Source organism: Brassica napus, chromosome C7 (genome assembly GCF_020379485.1).
Source record: "Brassica napus cultivar Da-Ae chromosome C7, Da-Ae, whole genome shotgun sequence".
Lineage (NCBI taxonomy): Eukaryota > Viridiplantae > Streptophyta > Magnoliopsida > Brassicales > Brassicaceae > Brassica > Brassica napus.
Window position 1 is genome coordinate 51,521,156 of NC_063450.1, and position 18,345 is coordinate 51,539,500.

Here is an 18,345-nt window from a genome sequence, read left to right on the forward strand (position 1 = left end):
ATGGATTAAGATTAATGTGGGAAATGGCAAGCTAAACAGTTATTTAAAATCAGAGAAATTGCTTATCTATAAGCTCAATGAAAGTCAATGATGCACACTTGCTTCCTCCAATGATTCAATTAAAAGTGATAATAAATTACAATGTAATCAATATCGGTCTCTTTTTTTCTACATACTAGATGATCATACTTAAGCATTCATACAAGCATTATCATCTTTATTCTCCCATTATTCATGTTTGAAACATTCACTCACACACATAGAAAACTAACCAAGGTACTAATTGATAATATTAATAGTAAAGTTTGTTCACAGCATCCATCTCTCGCTTGAAGTCAACCATTGCAACTCTTGGCAACGTCATGATCACTTTAACTCCACCTTCCATTGATGGATCAAGTTGTGAAGGTCTCAAGATCATCCCTATATGCACTGCACTCTTCTGCTCGGTCAATGGCCGCAGAGTCACTGGCTCATTCCAACCAAAGTCCATTGATCCGAACCAACCAATATTCCTCCAGTCCGTCAGGAACAATAGTCCATCACTTACCCCTTCGAACTTTGCATCATCCCTCATCAATCTCTCCGTCTTCTTTAGCTCTTCCTCCAGATATCCCTTGTCATAAGCTGTTTTCTTGGCTTTCTTCACGTGCTTAGCAATGTCAGAGATTGATGCTTCTTGGAGTTCTCTCACGGTTAACTCGATATAGACATCTATGTAGGCGTTACCGTAGAATCCTTTAGGAAGTGGCGGATCTAAAACATGTCGGATTCCAACAGCTATGCCCAGGACAGTGATCCCGTCAAGGTTTAGCTTCAGTGCTCGAGATCTTGCTTTCCATATGCAAGAGCTAAGTACTTCATAAGTAGTGAAGCCCTCTTTAGGGTACCCGCACTCTCTCATCAAAGAGTCTTTAAGCCTCTTTATATTCCTAGCCCGAATGTTTATTGTCTCCGTTACCTGTTGGACAGAGAATGGAAGAGATCACTTTAGCTAAAATATTAAAAAAATCTTTATAATCACACCAACTCTTCGAGTTTCTTTGTATTTATTTGCAAGAACGTCGAGTGAACCTTGAAAACATCAATTATATTAATTTTTCCTTATTTAATCTAATGTATATAAGATATAAAGAAATTACAAATTATAATCAAAAATAAAATATCAAACACAAAATTGTTGAAGTTAATGGGAGAACAACATACCATATCACTAGTTGGAATATATGGTGAGGTGGCTAAAAGACTAGTAATATGGCCACCAGGCACTTTGGCCAATTCATTATCCAATTGTCCGACCAACCGCTCTCTCTGCCACACCGGCTTCACCGTTGGCTCTCTCTTTCCTGCAGCCAACTCGGTTAAAGCATGGATGATCTGAGCCACTCCAAATCCATCACATACGGCGTGCGTCAACGCCGTGCCGATGGTGAATCCTCCACATGCGAACTTGGTCACCTTTAAAAAAAATCAAAGGGAACAATTGATTATCTTAATTATGTGTGATCCACACTACGAAGAAAACATTACCCTTACAAAACTGAGAGTTTACTGAGATTATTATCTAATCTTCAAGAAAAAGATATACTTATTGCAATTTTTTTTTCATGGAAAAGACTACTTTTTAATTTTTTTATTACCATGGAAGTTCATGGCCTTAAACTCATAATAATCAAGAAAATGAAAAGCTACCTGCAAAGCTAGTGGATGATAAGAGACGTTGCTATCGTAGTCTATTTCGATATCAGGCACAAGGCGCAAAGCAACTTGGTCATCAAGATTTTCTATATAGTTTAGAGAGGAGAGGTTGAGGGCTGCAGTAGCGACCTCAAATGGAACTCCCTCACCCCAAAAAACTAACTGAAGTTTTCGATCACTCTCTCGTCTCATGAGCTTGCCTGAAAGGGGATAGTAGTACACAAGAAGTTCGGACAAAGCCTTCCTAAGCAAAGGGACAGGATCATTTTGGTTCTTTTCGTTGGCTTTGAAAACGTAAATTGTTGCGTACATAACTTCATTGAAAAGATCATTGTCCAAAGTAGAGAGTGAGAGAGTTTCAGAAGGAGTGTGTTTTGAGGGTTTAATAAGCTCGAGTGGTTTCTTTTCGATTAATAGGGGTAAGATCGGTTTTGTTTGGTTTGCCATCTCTTACCAGTTTAGAATGTATTCTATAAAACATCCGTATGATGTTTATATAGCGAATTTCAGACTTACAACGTTGCGAATGTAAATGAACGTCCTATTCGTTTTCACGTTGCTGGTGCTACTACTAACCACCACCAATGACTGACCAATGTTTGTTTTCTGGTCTTAAATCTCATTTTTAATACCTTACAACATCGACCAGAAAAAAGCGGAATTTTTTCTGGTCACAGATTATGTATGAATTTAATTTAACATTTGAGCACGTAATGACAGTGGTATATTAATTCATTTATTTGTTGGTTACATTTGCGTGATCATTTTCGTTATCTTAGGAATACCCCGCATCATAAATGAGATTAGCCATTAAGGGATAAAATGAGAATATAAGAGAGCATAAACTAATTTACTAATTTCCAACATATTTTAAATTGGTAGTTCATGAACGTAATGTGATATCAAAGCTTCAACACACTTAAATGTTCTAACCCAATCCAAATTAATTTACCTAAAATTTGTATGATTGGTTCAATAAAATATTGACTTGATATGTGGTTTTAGCCTGGACTTTATACTCTTATCCTTTTTTCATTCTGCATCACTGTATTGCATTTGAATTTTTATTTATTTTCATATATTTTAGAGTGGTATGATGTAAATCGTGCATTATGCATATACATGACTGTCATGTTGGTATTCTTGGAGCTCAGCGAAGATAGAGGCTTGACGAGGAGGACGAGTGTGAAGAAAGGATCATAAGAAAAAGGAAAAAAAACAAGAAGAACGAAGTCAATATCGGTCAAAAAAAGAAAAGTCAATGTCGGTCCACACGCCAATGCATAAGAGCCATCATATCGTGCAGAAGAGAAAAAGCGTTTTTAGGAATCTCATATCGGCCTTGCAACCGATGCCACTGGCCGATGCGAGGATTATTTGACCGTCATTCAAGACCGATGCACACAAGACCGAGTTCACTACAAATAGTTTTGAAACATGTCTAAACCCATTCTTCTGCTTCTTTTACCTCAAGCACAATTTTTAAAGTTGTTCTTGGATCTTGAGTTGCTTCATGTTTATCTACTGAACTTTTTTCTTTCTGTAACAGATTTTTTTTAACATGGTTAATGGTTGAATCCAGGGAAGTAGAAACCCGTGAATGGACCTATTATCCAGGGCTTTCAAATGTGTCCTAAATCATAAATTCATATCTGCGTTAGGAGACTAGAACAATGTGACTTAAGTTTCACGTAGAAACGTGTTTACCCGTCTACTACCACCCAACCACAAAATTATGCTTTTATCTGGTGAAATCTTAAATCATTTTAATTTTATTTTCTTTATTCACGTCTTGCTTTATTTTCTACTCAAAAAAGTTTTAAATCATTTTACTTATAGTTTTCTTTAATAATATCTTCTATTATCTTTTATTTATTGAAGTTTTAAATCATTTAGTTTTCTCTGATCATGTCTTGCATTACCTTATCTTACTTTACTTTCCTTTCATGCAACTAAAATATTTACTAATATTTGATTATATGGTGGATTTGATTACAGTTGACATTTTATTCTTACAAATTTTTGCGGACTATTATATGAAACATGAAAATATTTATCACGTATAATATGAGTTCAACAAACATACCAACTCATTTCTATTATAAGAACATGAACACAAGAATTAATTAGTATAATATATGATTAATTACTTCATTTCAGTGTTAGATAATACAAATTATAATTAATCTAAGACGAATTAAATAAATAGATTTTCATATCTAGAAATATTATATATATATATATGAAATATATACAAAACTTAAAAGAAATCACATAAATTATCTTCAGGATTTATAATTTATCAAATCATATTTTAACTAAAAATAATTTTGTGCTTTGCAAGCGGGCTTTCTTTATAAGATGATCAAATATTTGTTGTAAAACATAAAACTAGTTTTTTTTTTTTTTTTTTTTTTTTTGTCATGTTCATTCTTAAAACTTCAACTAATTCACAAAAAAATGTCATTATTTATTTAATTTAATTTTTGAATTTCGATAATTTTACTCAAACACTATCATCTTCCTCACTTATTACAAAATTACCAGTGTCTTTAATATCACCAGCCACCATTAATAACAAAAAGCTCTAAATGTATATAAATCAATTTATACATCTTTTTATCTCATTTCTTACATATATAAATCATTTATCTTTTATATCCTCTCGTATTTCATCCTTAAAACTATAAAAAATTAGGTTTTATGTTTATGTTTTCATTAAATTTACTCAATTTTGATGGCTTTGTTTAATAATGAGTGAATACTTTTCATTAAGAAGTTATGAGTACTTCGAAGGTAAGAACAAACTTTCACTGAATCTAGGTATGATATTTCAATTTTTCAGATGTGTTTAGTGTAGAAGACTTCTGAAGAAGTATTCTCCACCGAAAAAAATTCTGGGAAGTCTTTTGGTCAATGTCAATGCATATATTAATTTTGAATTGAATATTTGGTTATTTTTCATAGGTTAATCCAGGGAATTATTTTAAACAAATAGAAATTATTTTTAAGAAAATTATACACAAATCACAAGTTAGTTGTAAAATATTTGGTGGTTATTTAATAATTATGATGAACTATTAAATGACGATTTCATAACTAAATTAACTAAATATATATGACTAAATGGTAGTTATACACTCATGGAAACCCATAAATGTTTTTAGCCACAATCATATAAATACGATTTTGTGACTTTTCATGACCAATATATCAAATAACCACTAAAATATTGTAGCTACACATTTTGCAACTGTTATATGTATGTGTATGTAGAAAATGACATTCTCAACGTGAACGACGGCCAATTCAGTTGAGCTCATTCCCTTTAACTAATATTACCATTGGATCCATACTGGATGATCGTGACAACACGATCTGTTTGATCCTACTTTTAAGAAAAATCATAACAACTCTACTGTAAAAAAAACGCAAGATAATGATCACCTAACCTGATATATAGTATTTTGCATCATGTAGTGCGAATCACATGATGGAGTGGTTTGTAGAATTGGAATTATGCACCTAACCAAACATGAAATTATGTATTGGTTGAGTTAAATAATTTAGCACACGTGATATATTTGATTATTAGTTTAGCAAAAAGTAATCTAGATGGTGAGAGATTTTCTTATGGTTTGGTCTTGTGTCGTAAGTACATATATATTATACATAGTACTACTAGGTAACAGGTATCAGGTTCAGGTATCCGTGACTACTTTACGGACAGATTCTTTTAACAACTCCGATGTGGAAGCACGATAATGTACACCTAACAGGATAATATAGTGAACTAGTGTTATTATTTGTTTGATACTATTATTATCTAGTAAAGGTATTTATGAAAGAAACTTACTACATGTTGATGCTCTAAAATTGTAGTCATTGTTTTCCTTTTAAGAGCCAGTTCTTTCAAAACTAAAATAATAATATATTAATGTTTGTAATTCAGTTGTAATTCAGTGTTATGGCTAGACGAATAATTTGGGGGGGGGGGGGGGGAGGGGGGGGGGGGAATACAGTAATTAAGAAATACTCTATTTTGATTTTAAATTTGAAAGATACACAATTGTATTTAAGATCTACATTGTAATACATTGGCTATGATTGGTAACATGCGGTAACAGTGATTTAGTTTGGGTTAAAGGTTTAATTTAATTCATAAATAATTCAAAAATTTCACCAATCATGTATTAAATTTAGTTTTTTTTATTTTAAGTTTGAGTTATCTTGTACTATGGTTGATGCAAGAGTATGAGAAAATCACCTAATATATATATATATACACACACATATATATATATATATATATATTGAATAAATTATAATTACTTATGGTTTTGCAAATTAATTTTACATTGAACTATATCCAATGACATGTGTAATTTAATTATAAATAATAGGTCAATGTTTTACATTCATTTGCTTATAAATTCTAAAACATTTTATAGTTTATATGTTTGAAAGTAAAGAAAAATATTATGCTAAATATTTGTTATTTTAATTAGATTTGTGATTTAGGATATGTAATCTTAATTAATTAATAATTAAACTAAAAACATAATAACCAGAGCAATTCTCTCAAATAGCCAATTTAAGTTTTTTCTTTGTTTTAAATAGCTTTCAAAAAATAAAATGACTAAAAACAATAATAACAATTGTTCATAAAAATTTAATTCGTTAAAGATTCCTATGTAATTGATATGAATGCCGCATGTAGGAAATTAAAAATTTAAATAATATTAATTATTGTTATATTATAATATTCTATTCAGTTGGTATGAAAGATTATATATGTATTTGCGCGTTCATATCTTTTAAATACTAGTGTATTTTAAAAACAGTTCCAGCGGTAATTTTTGATAGGTTTAATTTTCTTTCTTTCTTTGTCTTATTCCAATAATGAAAATTGAGGTTTTTTTTAACTTGTGTTCTAAAAAACTATATACAGTAGTGACTTTATAAATTTTAGATAAATTCATAAACACTATAAATTAATAAATTTATCCAGTCTCGAGTTAAACCAGTATAAAACATGATACAATTTGATAAGATACTAATATTTTTAAAACTCTTAGGTAAATATATGGTTTCACTAAAATTATAACTTAATTATTATTAATATATATAAATTTATATAAACACACACAAAATATTTTTCTGATTATCTTAAATCAATCTCATCTCTAATTTTATTTATAATTTATCCAACTATATATAAAGTATTCTACAGTATGTAATCACCATACATAAAATATATCAATAATCTAGTAAAAATAGTTAAACATATCTTTATAAATTTTAACCAACATATAATATATCTTTATCATCCAGTTAATGGTAAATTGATTTTAGAATGATTTTCATAAATTAAAATGTTTATATTTAAAATTTTAAGAATTGTAGGAGAGTTCTACAGTGAAGGTTAAAGGTGCTCTAAGAATTTGATAGTTTTGTATATAATACTTCAATTGTTTCAAAAATAATTTCATTCTAACTATTTTATTTTGTTTTAAAATAATTGTCACTCTATATTTCCAATGTAATTTTTTCCAATAATTTTTTTTATCCTTTTAAATAACCAAAAGATGTTTAGTTAAATTATTTTTATTTAAATAATTGCATAATAAATAAAGATAGATTAGTACATTTTATTATTTTTTAATATGTGTGAAATGTGTCTAAATGATATTTATCATAAAATGGGGAGAACAAAATAACATAATTACTTTAATTTTTGTTTCCTTTTGTTTTATATTGATTTGATTTTGGGTGACATGTGAATTTCAGTGCGATTTGCAGCAACTCTTGATTGTAGACAAAGACATTCTCCACGTGTGAACATAATGCAACAACTCCATCGATGTTTTCTTTATCCTTTTATACTAGGTGATAACCCGGCGAGGAAATTATTAAAGTATTATAATTTTTAATATGTGGACATAATAAAAGTTAAAAGCATAGTAAGAAAAATATATGTAACAAAGTACGGATTATAGCTAGAAATTTTAGTATGTCAATATAAATTTATATGCGATGGCCACTAAAATTAAATTGTATATTTGTTTGCATGCGGATAAATTATAAATATAATATTAAATGAAACATAAGCAATAGTCTAATAAAATATAAAAGGAACAATGTATAAAAAACAAAAGAAAATTAAAAATAGAGACAAAATAACTGCTGTCAATAATGCTTTCAGAAGTCTTCGTTTGCAATCCTATTATGAGCAATAGCAAAGAGATCATCTAGAGAATTTAAAAATATTATTTAACAAAATATGTGAATGCATGTATTACCTCAATCTTAAAGCATCAATTTCTGGAACACCAATGGGGTCGAAGACAATTTTGGAAATCCCATCAATGTTAGTAACCCTGTTAAGTCGGCCTTATTATGAAATATGAAAAATATTAGCAAAATATACATATAATATCAGCTCCTATTAATCTATTGTATATACAATAAATACAATAGATTACCTTGTCAACCAAATAATCTATTAACAATCACATGTTAGATTCCGACCTTATCGTTTATGGTTAATATATATTGCTTGAAATTTATTAACAGTTTACATGGAGGATAAAGTTGATAATTGATGATAAAAAGATAATAGTAAACTTAAAATAAATAGTTGTTATCAATAAAAGGCAACAATTGCATACTGAAATAAAATATAACTCCAAGAATGATCATGAACATACCAACATAGAACTTTGGATGAGTTTATATACACATAGAAAAAATGAGTTTATATACACATAGTCAAATATTATGAACATACCAACATAGAACTTTGGATGAGAAAGACCAAGAATGATCCAACGGAAGTTGGCTAGACAAATGTAGTTACAATCATTGATCAGTTCAATCTTGGAAACAACATATGATTCAGATAACTTTATATGTTATCGCAAGAGGGTGTCAAGGAAAAATTAAACAGAATCTTAGAACATTGTTGTCTCATTAAAAGATCAAACTGTGAAACCAGTCCTTTCTAACCGATGTATGGATTTTGTCTCCATACAATATAATAACAAATGAAAGCATCAGATAATAAACACATAATTTGCTTACGATTTAAAGAATATACATCATAAGAAAACCTAATTTTTTCGTCTACGAAAACCATTCAATGGTTTCTCCAGTAGCAGCCTAATACTGCTTCCAAAGTTTTATGACATTCACCATAATCCTCCACAAAGAATTTTTGGTTTCAAGTCAGAAATTAAATTCATGCTTAATATATTTTTGCTAGTTTTGAAACGTGTAGTTTGTGATATTGTAGCTATATGGATGACATGATATATATTATAGTAACTGATTGGGTTTGATGAGTGAGGCCTTCTTCGGAAAGTCTTACATGTGCATAATGTTGAGAGTATCGGGAACGACAATGCTTGATCTTCATTCTTGCTAGATTGGGCACTCTATTGTCTATCTATAGGTGGGGGTGAGAGTTGTGATTATGATTTGGGAGCAATGAAAAAGGAAAAGAAATGACTCTTTGTGTTTAAGTGAATTGTCTTATTGGGATAAGTAGAAAAACCTCTAGCTCAAGTTATGAAAAGTCTTGGCCCCCATCTAAAAAAAAAAAAAAAAAAAAAAAAAAATAAAATATGAAAAGAAAAGAAAAAGAAAGAAAAGGGGGCTAGCAAAGCTGTTAGAAGCTAAGTATGTTTTGAGGTTGTGAAAAATCCCTTGTAGATTTCAAAGAGAAGGAGTTAATGTTCTTAGGATCTTTTGGTGAGAGATGTGAGTTGGGTTTGACATTTGGGAATGATTGTGTAATTGTATGTTTGGGAATAGGGTAGAACAATGGAGATTGAGCATTGTATGCATGAGTTGATCCCTTTCTTAGATATATTATGTGCAATGTCAAGGCTACTTGTTTTGAGAGTGAACCACCTTTAAAATCATATATTTTGAACCTCTTGACTCACTTGAATAAAAGCCTTCCCTTACCCAACCAAATGACTTGGACCAATTGACCATTTGCAAAAATTCACTTGATGCTATGCTTAATGAACTTGAGAGTTGGCTGATTTGCATGTGTGAATGCATGATGATGAGTGTAGGGATGGAAAGAGTTCAGAAAGGCCTAGAGAAGCTAGAGTATAATAAGAGAGGGTGTACTAATGCTGAATTTAAATGTTGATTTGAGTGCTTTGTGTGTTTCTTTTGGCTATGAGCTCCCACCTTCAAACCTCTCTCCCTATGAGTTCTAGAAAGTTCACTTGAGGACAAGTAAAAGAATAAGTTTGGGGGAGTTGATATCTTGCATATTCACATTGTTTTATCCATTTATTCATGTGCATTTTCATCATATAGATTAGGATTAAGCCATGTCTAGGTTGCATTTTGCATACGTATGTCTCCATTAGGTATTGGAGTACCACATGGAGTTCCTGGAGACATTTGGGTACATTTGGAGCTCAAGGGAGGTGATTAGAGGTGATTAGAGTGATCATTGGACGAGCAATGCATGGGAGCGACCTACCGGAGCGACGCCATGAACTCGCTCGCCATCTACGCTTCGGAGCGACCTCTTAGAGCGACAAGGCGAAGTCGCTCCAGCTCCTAGAGCGACCTCACCGCAGCGACACCCAGAGGTCGCTCGGGTTGTGTCGATTTGAGAGCGACGAACAAGCCGGGAGCGACCTCCTAGAGCGACACCCTAAGGTCGCTCGCGTCTATGGTTTCTGAGCAAGCCGGGAGTGACGTCTTCGGAGCGACACAGCCAGGTCGCTCGCGAGGAAACGACCCGAGAGCGACCTCTCGCAGCGACGTGCCGAGGTCGCTCCGCGTCTATTTGTTTGGCGAATTTATGATTTCTTAAGGGCCTTTTGGTCATTTCATTATGCACGTTTTTACTTTTCAAAAACCTACGTTTTAAACATCTTGGGTAGCCACCAGAGGCTGATTATCTTTGGTTCTTAAGAAAAACCACAAAAACTCTCTTGAGAAGTTCATCTCTTGGATTTTGATTGTTATGTTCTTGTGTTCTTGTTGATTTCTTATCTATTTCTCTACATGATTAATCTGAAATCCAATATGGGTTTAAGAGGAATCATGGAGATTAGTGAGTAATCACCTTTTGAATTCATGGGTTAGGGAGATTAAGGGTGATTAGGTTAGTTCTAGGATGTTTTAGTGTAGATCATTCTTGTTCCTTGCTAGTAGAGTATTTCTAATGCATCTTCTGAGTTGGCCACTCAAAAGTTGATCAATAGGCATTTCCCACCCGAAAGGTGTTTGATGAAATGCCTGAAACAACTCTCCTAGGCTTTTAGTATACTTTGCCAAAGACATTTGTTGTTAAAGGTGCTAAGATAGCTAATAGACTTGTTAGTAATGATTGCTTTCATATTATTCAACCAAAGACATTTGATGTTTGAGATATGTTAGCAAATGAGCATTCATCTAGACATAGAGCTTGCTTAGAATTGTGTCTAGGCTTAAGGTAGATAGTTTGATTGATCATTTGTCATCCTTAGTTCGAAACGTGATCACCCAAGGTCTAATCCCTATGCCCATGAGTTCTCTTTTCCCTTAGTCAAGAAAGTATCATTATGTTATTGCTTTCTAGTTTTAGTCATAGCTTAAAACCCATCTAAATCATTGGTTGCACTTAGATTAAGTGAGTACTTGTATTCTCAGTGCTTTGATATCCCTCAGAACTGGTTCGACAATCACTATACTACAACATTTGTCTTAGGAGCCTTGAAAACTCCTAATATCAAATTGGCGCCGTTGCCAAATTCTGAGTAGATTTGAACATTGAGATTTAGTCATTTACTTGAGACTAAGTCATTTTTATTTTCTTTTGTTACTGATTCTTCTTCTTCACCTACCTTTAACTTTCAGGTGTATGAACTTGAGGAGCAGGGGTCCAACAAACCTAGTTCCAATAGTAGCAGACATCAGAGCTTTAGAGAGGGTGTGTGTTCGAGCTAGAAGAGAAGAAGAACAACAAGCCCACTTGCAGCGATTGGATATTGATATGGCAGATCCACCGCAAGGGGCAGAACACCAACCGCGGGCAGCTCGACCCATTGGTACCTATGACCGGCCCAACATTCTTGGTCATAGACTAGGAATCCGAGCACCGGCTGTGGCAGCCAACAACTTTGAGGTCAAGTCAGGACTCCTCAACGTGATCGAGAACAACAAATATCATGGCTTGGCTTTAGAGGACCCATTCGATCACTTGGACAAGTTCGACAGCTACTGTGGGTTGTCAAAAACCAATGGTGTGTCAGAGGATGCCTTAAAGCTGAAGTTATTCCCTTTCTCTTTGGGGGATAAGGCACGCCAGTGGGAGAAGTCTCTACCCAGCGACTCTATCACTACTTGGGATGAGTGCAAGAGAGCATTCTTGGAGAAATTCTTCTCATCCTCAAGAACTGCTAAGCTGAGAAATGAGATCTCCAGTTTCCAACAGAAGAACTTGGAAGGCTTCAGTGAAGCCTGGGAGAGATTCAAGGGCTACCAAGCTCAATGCCCACACCATGGTTTCTCTAAGGAGAGCTTGCTGAGCACATTCTACCGTGGTGCTCTTCCTAAGTACAGGGCCAGACTGGATACAGCTAGCAATGGGTTCTTCTTGGGGAGAACTGAGGAAGATGCAGAGGAGCTGGTTGACAACATGGTAAAGAGTGATGCAGTCTACAGTGGAGACCACGACAGAAACAGTCGAACAGATGATAAGCAGACGAGGAAGGAGTTGAAAGCTCTACAGGATAAGATAGACATCCTCCTTGCTGATAAAGCCACACAAGAGCAGCTGCACTTTGTTGGTAACCCAAGTCAAGAGACACCACCTGTTGTCCATGAGGTTGAGGGTTTGGAAGGTCAGGAAGAGCTGTGTTTCATCAACAACAATGGTAGCTGGTACAAAAAAGAGCCCAACTTTCAGTACAACAACTACCAACAGAAATCCTACCCCAACAACCAACAGAGTGGTTATCCGCCTCGAAACAACCAGCAAGGCAGCTATCAACCTCATCAAAACCCCTCATCTGGTTCCTCTGCTCCTCAAGAGAGCAGCACTGACACCCTGCTGAAACAAATCTTGGAGTCTCAGACTAGAAGTGAGAAGCATGTTGGTTATGAGTTGAAGAACCTTCATTCCAAGATTGATGGGAGCTACAATGAGCTCAACAACAAGTTCTCACATCTTGCTTCTACAGTCAAGAATTTAGAGAATCAGTTTGCTTCCATGAACACTCACCAGACTCGCCAGCAAGGATCTCTACCTGGAAAATCTGACCAAAACCCCAAGGAGGCCAAAGCTATCACCCTTAGGAGTGGTAAGCAGTTACCTCCTACAACCCTCACCAGGATGCTGAGAAAGTAGGTGAGGAGGTGGCCATCAACTTAGATGATGAAGTGGTGATTGTTGATGAGAAAATCAATGATGAAATCTTGGAGAAGATTGTGGAAGCCAAAGGTAAAGGAAAGGTTGGGGAAGAGAAGAAAACAGTGAAAGATGGTGAAGTTCTTGCTCCAGCAAGTGAGAATTCTTTTGTTCCTCCTCCCTATGAACCCAAACTACCATTCCCTGGTAGATTCAAGAGGCAGCTGCTAGAGAAGTACAAGGCTTTGTTTGACAAGCAAATGAGTGAAGCTCAGGTTGCAATGCCCATCATCGATGCTTTCATGTTGATTCCTCAATACAACAAGTTCCTGAAAGATGTTGTAGCTGCAAAGAAGAAGGAAATGGAAAGCATGATGATTCTTACCCATGAGTGCAGTGCCATCATCCAAAGGCTTGATGTTCCAGAGAAGTTAGAGGATCCAGGATGCTTCACACTACCTTGTGCTCTTGGACCTATGGTATTTGAGAAATGTCTCTGCGATTTGGGAGCTAGTGTCAGCGTGATGCCTTTGTCTGTTGCAAAAAGCTTGGATTCACTCAGTACAAGAAGTGTAGACTCTCTCTGGTGTTAGCTGATCGTTCAGTGAAGTACCCTGTGGGCATCTTAGAGGACCTACCTGTGAAGATTGGAAGGTATGAGATACCTACAGATTTTGTGGTGCTTGAGATGGGTGAGGAGGCTCACGACCCATTGATTCTTGGAAGGCCATTCTTAGCTACAGCAGGAGCAATTGTTAAGGTGAAAGAGGGCACGATTGATCTCCATTTGGTAAAGGGCATGTTCTCCACTTTGACATCAAGGAGAAAATGAAGAAACCAACTGTGTTCGGGCAAGCCTTCTACATTGAAGAGATGGGCACTCTTGCTGATGAGCACCTTGAAGAGTTACCACCTGAGGACGACGAGGAGGGAGCATCTCCCTCTACTCATTCCCATAGAAGGTAACCCACTACTTTCCTTTGTATATACCATTTCGTTTTTGCAAATTAGTTTTCTCTTTTTGGGTATCTCTCTCTCCTTGACAACACAGAGACTGTGTCATTTAAGTTTGGGGGAGGTACCAAGTATTTGATCACGTTTGCTTTGATGATTTTGAGTCTCATGCATTGCATTATACATATATATTTGCATAAAAAAAAATTCATTTAGTTTGCATCATTGGCATTTCTAGGAGAGTCTAGAGCATATAGGTTGCATTTACTTGCATTGGGAGCAATGATTTGAAATGCCTTGTAAAGAACATTACTTTGCACCTGAATAGCTTATGCACCTCTCAAAAACACTTGTATGCTTCGAGCCTTGAAGACTCTTCCTGAAACTTGTTGATTGCTGAAACTCAGTCTTTGAAGCCAACTACAACCTTATTTGAACTAAACGAACTTAATGCTTCTTGCTCATGGTCCCTTGTGTACTGAGTCATGGCTATACACACCTGAGTTGTCACATCCTTTATGCCAATCTTATTCTGACAAACTCTAGTGGTAGACCACTCCCAAAACCTTTTCCTCCTTTTAAGCTTTCATTGTTTGATGAGTGAGGCCTTCTTCGGAAAGTCTTACATGTGCATAATGTTGAGAGTATCGGGAACGACAATGCTTGATCTTCATTCTTGCTAGATTGGGCACTCTATTGTCTAGCTATAGGTGGGGGGTGAGAGTTGTGATTATGATTTGGGAGCAATGAAAAAGGAAAAGAAATGACTCTTTGTGTTTAAGTGAATTGTCTTATTGGGATAAATAGAAAAACCTCTAGCTCAAGTTATGAAAAGTCTTGGCCCCCATCTAAAAAAAAAAAAAAAAGAAATAAAATATGAAAAGAAAAGAAAAAGAAAGAAAAAGGGGCTAGCAAAGTTGTTAGAAGCTAAGTAATGTTTTGAGGTTGTGAAAAATCCCTTGTAGATTTCAAAGAGAAGGAGTTAATGTTCTTAGGATCTTTTGGTGAGAGATGTGAGTTGGGTTTGACATTTGAGAATGATTGTGTAATTGTATGTTTGGGAATAGGGTAGAACAATGGAGATTGAGCATTGTATGCATGAGTTGATCCCTTTCTTAGATATATTATGTGCAATGTCAAGGCTACTTGTTTTGAGAGTGAACCACCTTTAAAATCATATATTTTGAACCTCTTGACTCACTTGAATAAAAGCCTTCCCTTACCCAACCAAATGACTTGGACCAATTGACCATTTGCAAAAATTCACTTGATGCTATGCTTAATGAACTTGAGAGTTGGCTGATTTGCATGTGTGAATGCATGATGATGAGTGTAGGGATGGAAAGAGTTCAGATAGGCCTAGAGAAGCTAGAGTATAATAAGAGAGGGTGTACTAATGCTGAATTTAAATGTTGATTTGAGTGCTTTGTGTGTTTCTTTTGGCTATGAGCTCCCACCTTCAAACCTCTCTCCCTATGAGTTCTAGAAAGTTCACTTGAGGACAAGTAAAAGAATAAGTTTGGGGGAGTTGATATCTTGCATATTCACATTGTTTTATCCATTTATTCATGTGCATTTTCATCATATAGATTAGGATTAAGCCATGTCTAGGTTGCATTTTGCATACATATGTCTCCATTAGGTATTGGAGTACCACATGGAGTTCCTGGAGACATTTGGGTACATTTGGAGCTCAAGGGAGGTGATTAGAGGTGATTAGAGTGATCATTGGACGAGCAATGCATGGGAGCGACCTACCGGAGCGACGCCATGAACTCGCTCGCCATCTACGCTTCGGAGCGACCTCCTAGAGCGACAAGGCGAAGTCGCTCCAGCTCCTAGAGCGACCTCACCGCAGCGACACCCAGAGGTCGCTCGGGTTGTGTCGATTTGAGAGCGACGAACAAGCCGGGAGCGACCTCCTAGAGCGACACCCTAAGGTCGCTCGCGTCTATGGTTTCTGAGCAAGCCGGGAGCGACGTCTTCGGAGCGACACAGCCAGGTCGCTCGCGAGGAAACGACCCGGGAGCGACCTCTCGCAGCGACGTGCCGAGGTCGCTCCGCGTCTATTTGTTTGGCGAATTTATGATTTCTTAAGGGCCTTTTGGTCATTTCATTATGCACGTTTTTACTTTTCAAAAACCTACGTTTTAAACATCTTGGGTAGCCACCAGAGGCTGATTATCTTTGGTTCTTAAGAAAAACCACAAAAACTCTCTTGAGAAGTTCATCTCTTGGATTTTGATTGTTATGTTCTTGTGTTCTTGTTGATTTCTTATCTATTTCTCTACATGATTAATCTGAAATCCAATATGGGTTTAAGAGGAATCATGGAGATTAGTGAGTAATCACCTTTTGAATTCATGGGTTAGGGAGATTAAGGGTGATTAGGTTAGTTCTAGGATGTTTTAGTGTAGATCATTCTTGTTCCTTGCTAGTAGAGTATTTCTAATGCATCTTCTGAGTTGGCCACTCAAAAGTTGATCAATAGGCATTTCCCACCCGAAAGGTGTTTGATGAAATGCCTGAGACAACTCTCCTAGACTTTTAGTATACTTTGCCAAAGACATTTGTTGTTAAAGGTGCTAAGATAGCTAATAGACTTGTTAGTAATGATTGCTTTCATATTATTCAACCAAAGACATTTGATGTTTGAGATATGTTAGCAAATGAGCATTCATCTAGACATAGAGCTTGCTTAGAATTGTGTATAGGCTTAAGGTAGATAGTTTGATTGATCATTTGTCATCCCTAGTTCGAAACGTGATCACCCAAGGTCTAATCCCTATGCCCATGAGTTCTCTTTTCCCTTAGTCAAGAAAGTATCATTCTGTTATTGCTTTCTAGTTTTAGTCATAGCTTAAAACCCATCTAAATCATTGGTTGCACTTAGATTAAGTGAGTACTTGTATTCACAGTGCTTTGATATCCCTCAGAACTGGTTCGACAATCACTATACTATAACATTTGTCTTATGAGCCTTGAAAACTCCTAATATCATCTACCACCATTAATTTCTTATTTTAAAAGTTAATAACAATCAATAGAATTATATACACAAGTAATGAAAATCTATGTAAAAGTATTTGATAAAATTTGTTAAATCTAGTTAACTTGTAAAATCCTCTCAACTATTAAAATCATCAAATTCCACAGAAATTTATGTTCCAATAACTCTCCCCCCCCCCGTAATCATACGGCCTTGTATTTATATATGCAAGACGCGGGCCAATGGCAATTATAGCTATTTGTCATAATTATTTCCGTAAAATCAATTAAAATTATGTCCAAGGCAAAATATTCACATCCCCTTTATATTCAAAACTAGGGTCGGTCCGCGCTACGCGCGGAATTTGGTTTACATGTGATCTATGTAACTATATAATTATATACTTTCGTTGTTTGTATTTTATGTTTGTTTTGCAAAAACAGTGTATTTTGACGTTTATGGTCTCAAATAATATTAGGGTTTGTAGAGATTATGTTTGAGGTGTATGTGGACTTTCTTATTGTATTTATTTATAATTATTAATCTATAATTTGTTGGTTAATTGTGGGTTTCTCTAATTTGGGCTCTTAAATGTGTGGATGTGTATATTTGATTTGCATGTCAGAGTATAAGGTGCATACTGAACACCTACAAACTTATTTGAAATATATTGGGTTGGAACTAAAGTGTGCATTACCGTTTGGTATGTCTTTTGTTTTTAAGAGAATTGTTCATTTCTGTTTTAAAGGAGATTAAGTTATAGCTATTAATTTGAAGCATAAGGACAACACACATAGGCAAGGAGAATTTATTCTTTGAAATGTAACATCCGGTGTAAAAGTGTAAAAATATAAAACCAATTTAAAAAAAACTACGCTAAACTGAATGTAGTACTTATAGTTCTTATGGGTTCGAAAGTAAAAAAATCCAACAGTTCTGGAAAGATGTCAGAGCTATCTTATAACTAAAATAATCATGCTATCAATATAATTAATTAGAAGTTTTGAAAAAAATATAACTGACTAACTTGACCAAAAAAAAACACTTATATATATAACTGACTAACTTATAATATATAATCCTTACATTAATTTTATTATACAAAATCATTTCTTTGCGTTATACAGTATCTTATATGTAAATATTATATACGAAAACGAAGTTAACAATGTTAATGAATTTATATTTACTTAAAAAATAAATTCTCATTTGAAATATTATAAAAATAAATTAGATTTATTAATTGTTAGGATTTTTGATGAAAATGTTGTTTTAGTTTATTTATTTAAAATAATAAACTGGAAATTGTTAGTAGGCAAATTTAAATTTAAAATATGAA

The 18,345-nt window shown here is 34.6% G+C and overlaps 1 protein-coding gene and 1 non-coding gene across 2 annotated transcripts; both read right to left on the reverse strand.

Annotated features, from left to right (window-relative positions):
• Positions 1-102: 102 nt before the first annotated feature.
• LOC125590137 (spermidine coumaroyl-CoA acyltransferase-like) lies at positions 103-2,291 on the reverse strand. The gene is made up of 3 exons (XM_048763216.1): positions 1,693-2,291; positions 1,207-1,458; positions 103-961 (listed from the first exon to the last, which is right to left on the reverse strand). The coding sequence occupies exons 1-3, from the start codon at positions 2,143-2,145 to the stop codon at positions 293-295; spliced, it is 1,374 nt and encodes a 457-aa protein (XP_048619173.1). The 5' UTR covers positions 2,146-2,291; the 3' UTR covers positions 103-292.
• A 9,824-nt stretch (positions 2,292-12,115) lies between these two features.
• Positions 12,116-12,222, reverse strand: LOC125590753. The gene has a single exon (XR_007326757.1). It is a non-coding gene; the product is annotated as a small nucleolar RNA R71 (small nucleolar RNA).
• Between the last annotated feature and the right edge of the window lie 6,123 nt (positions 12,223-18,345).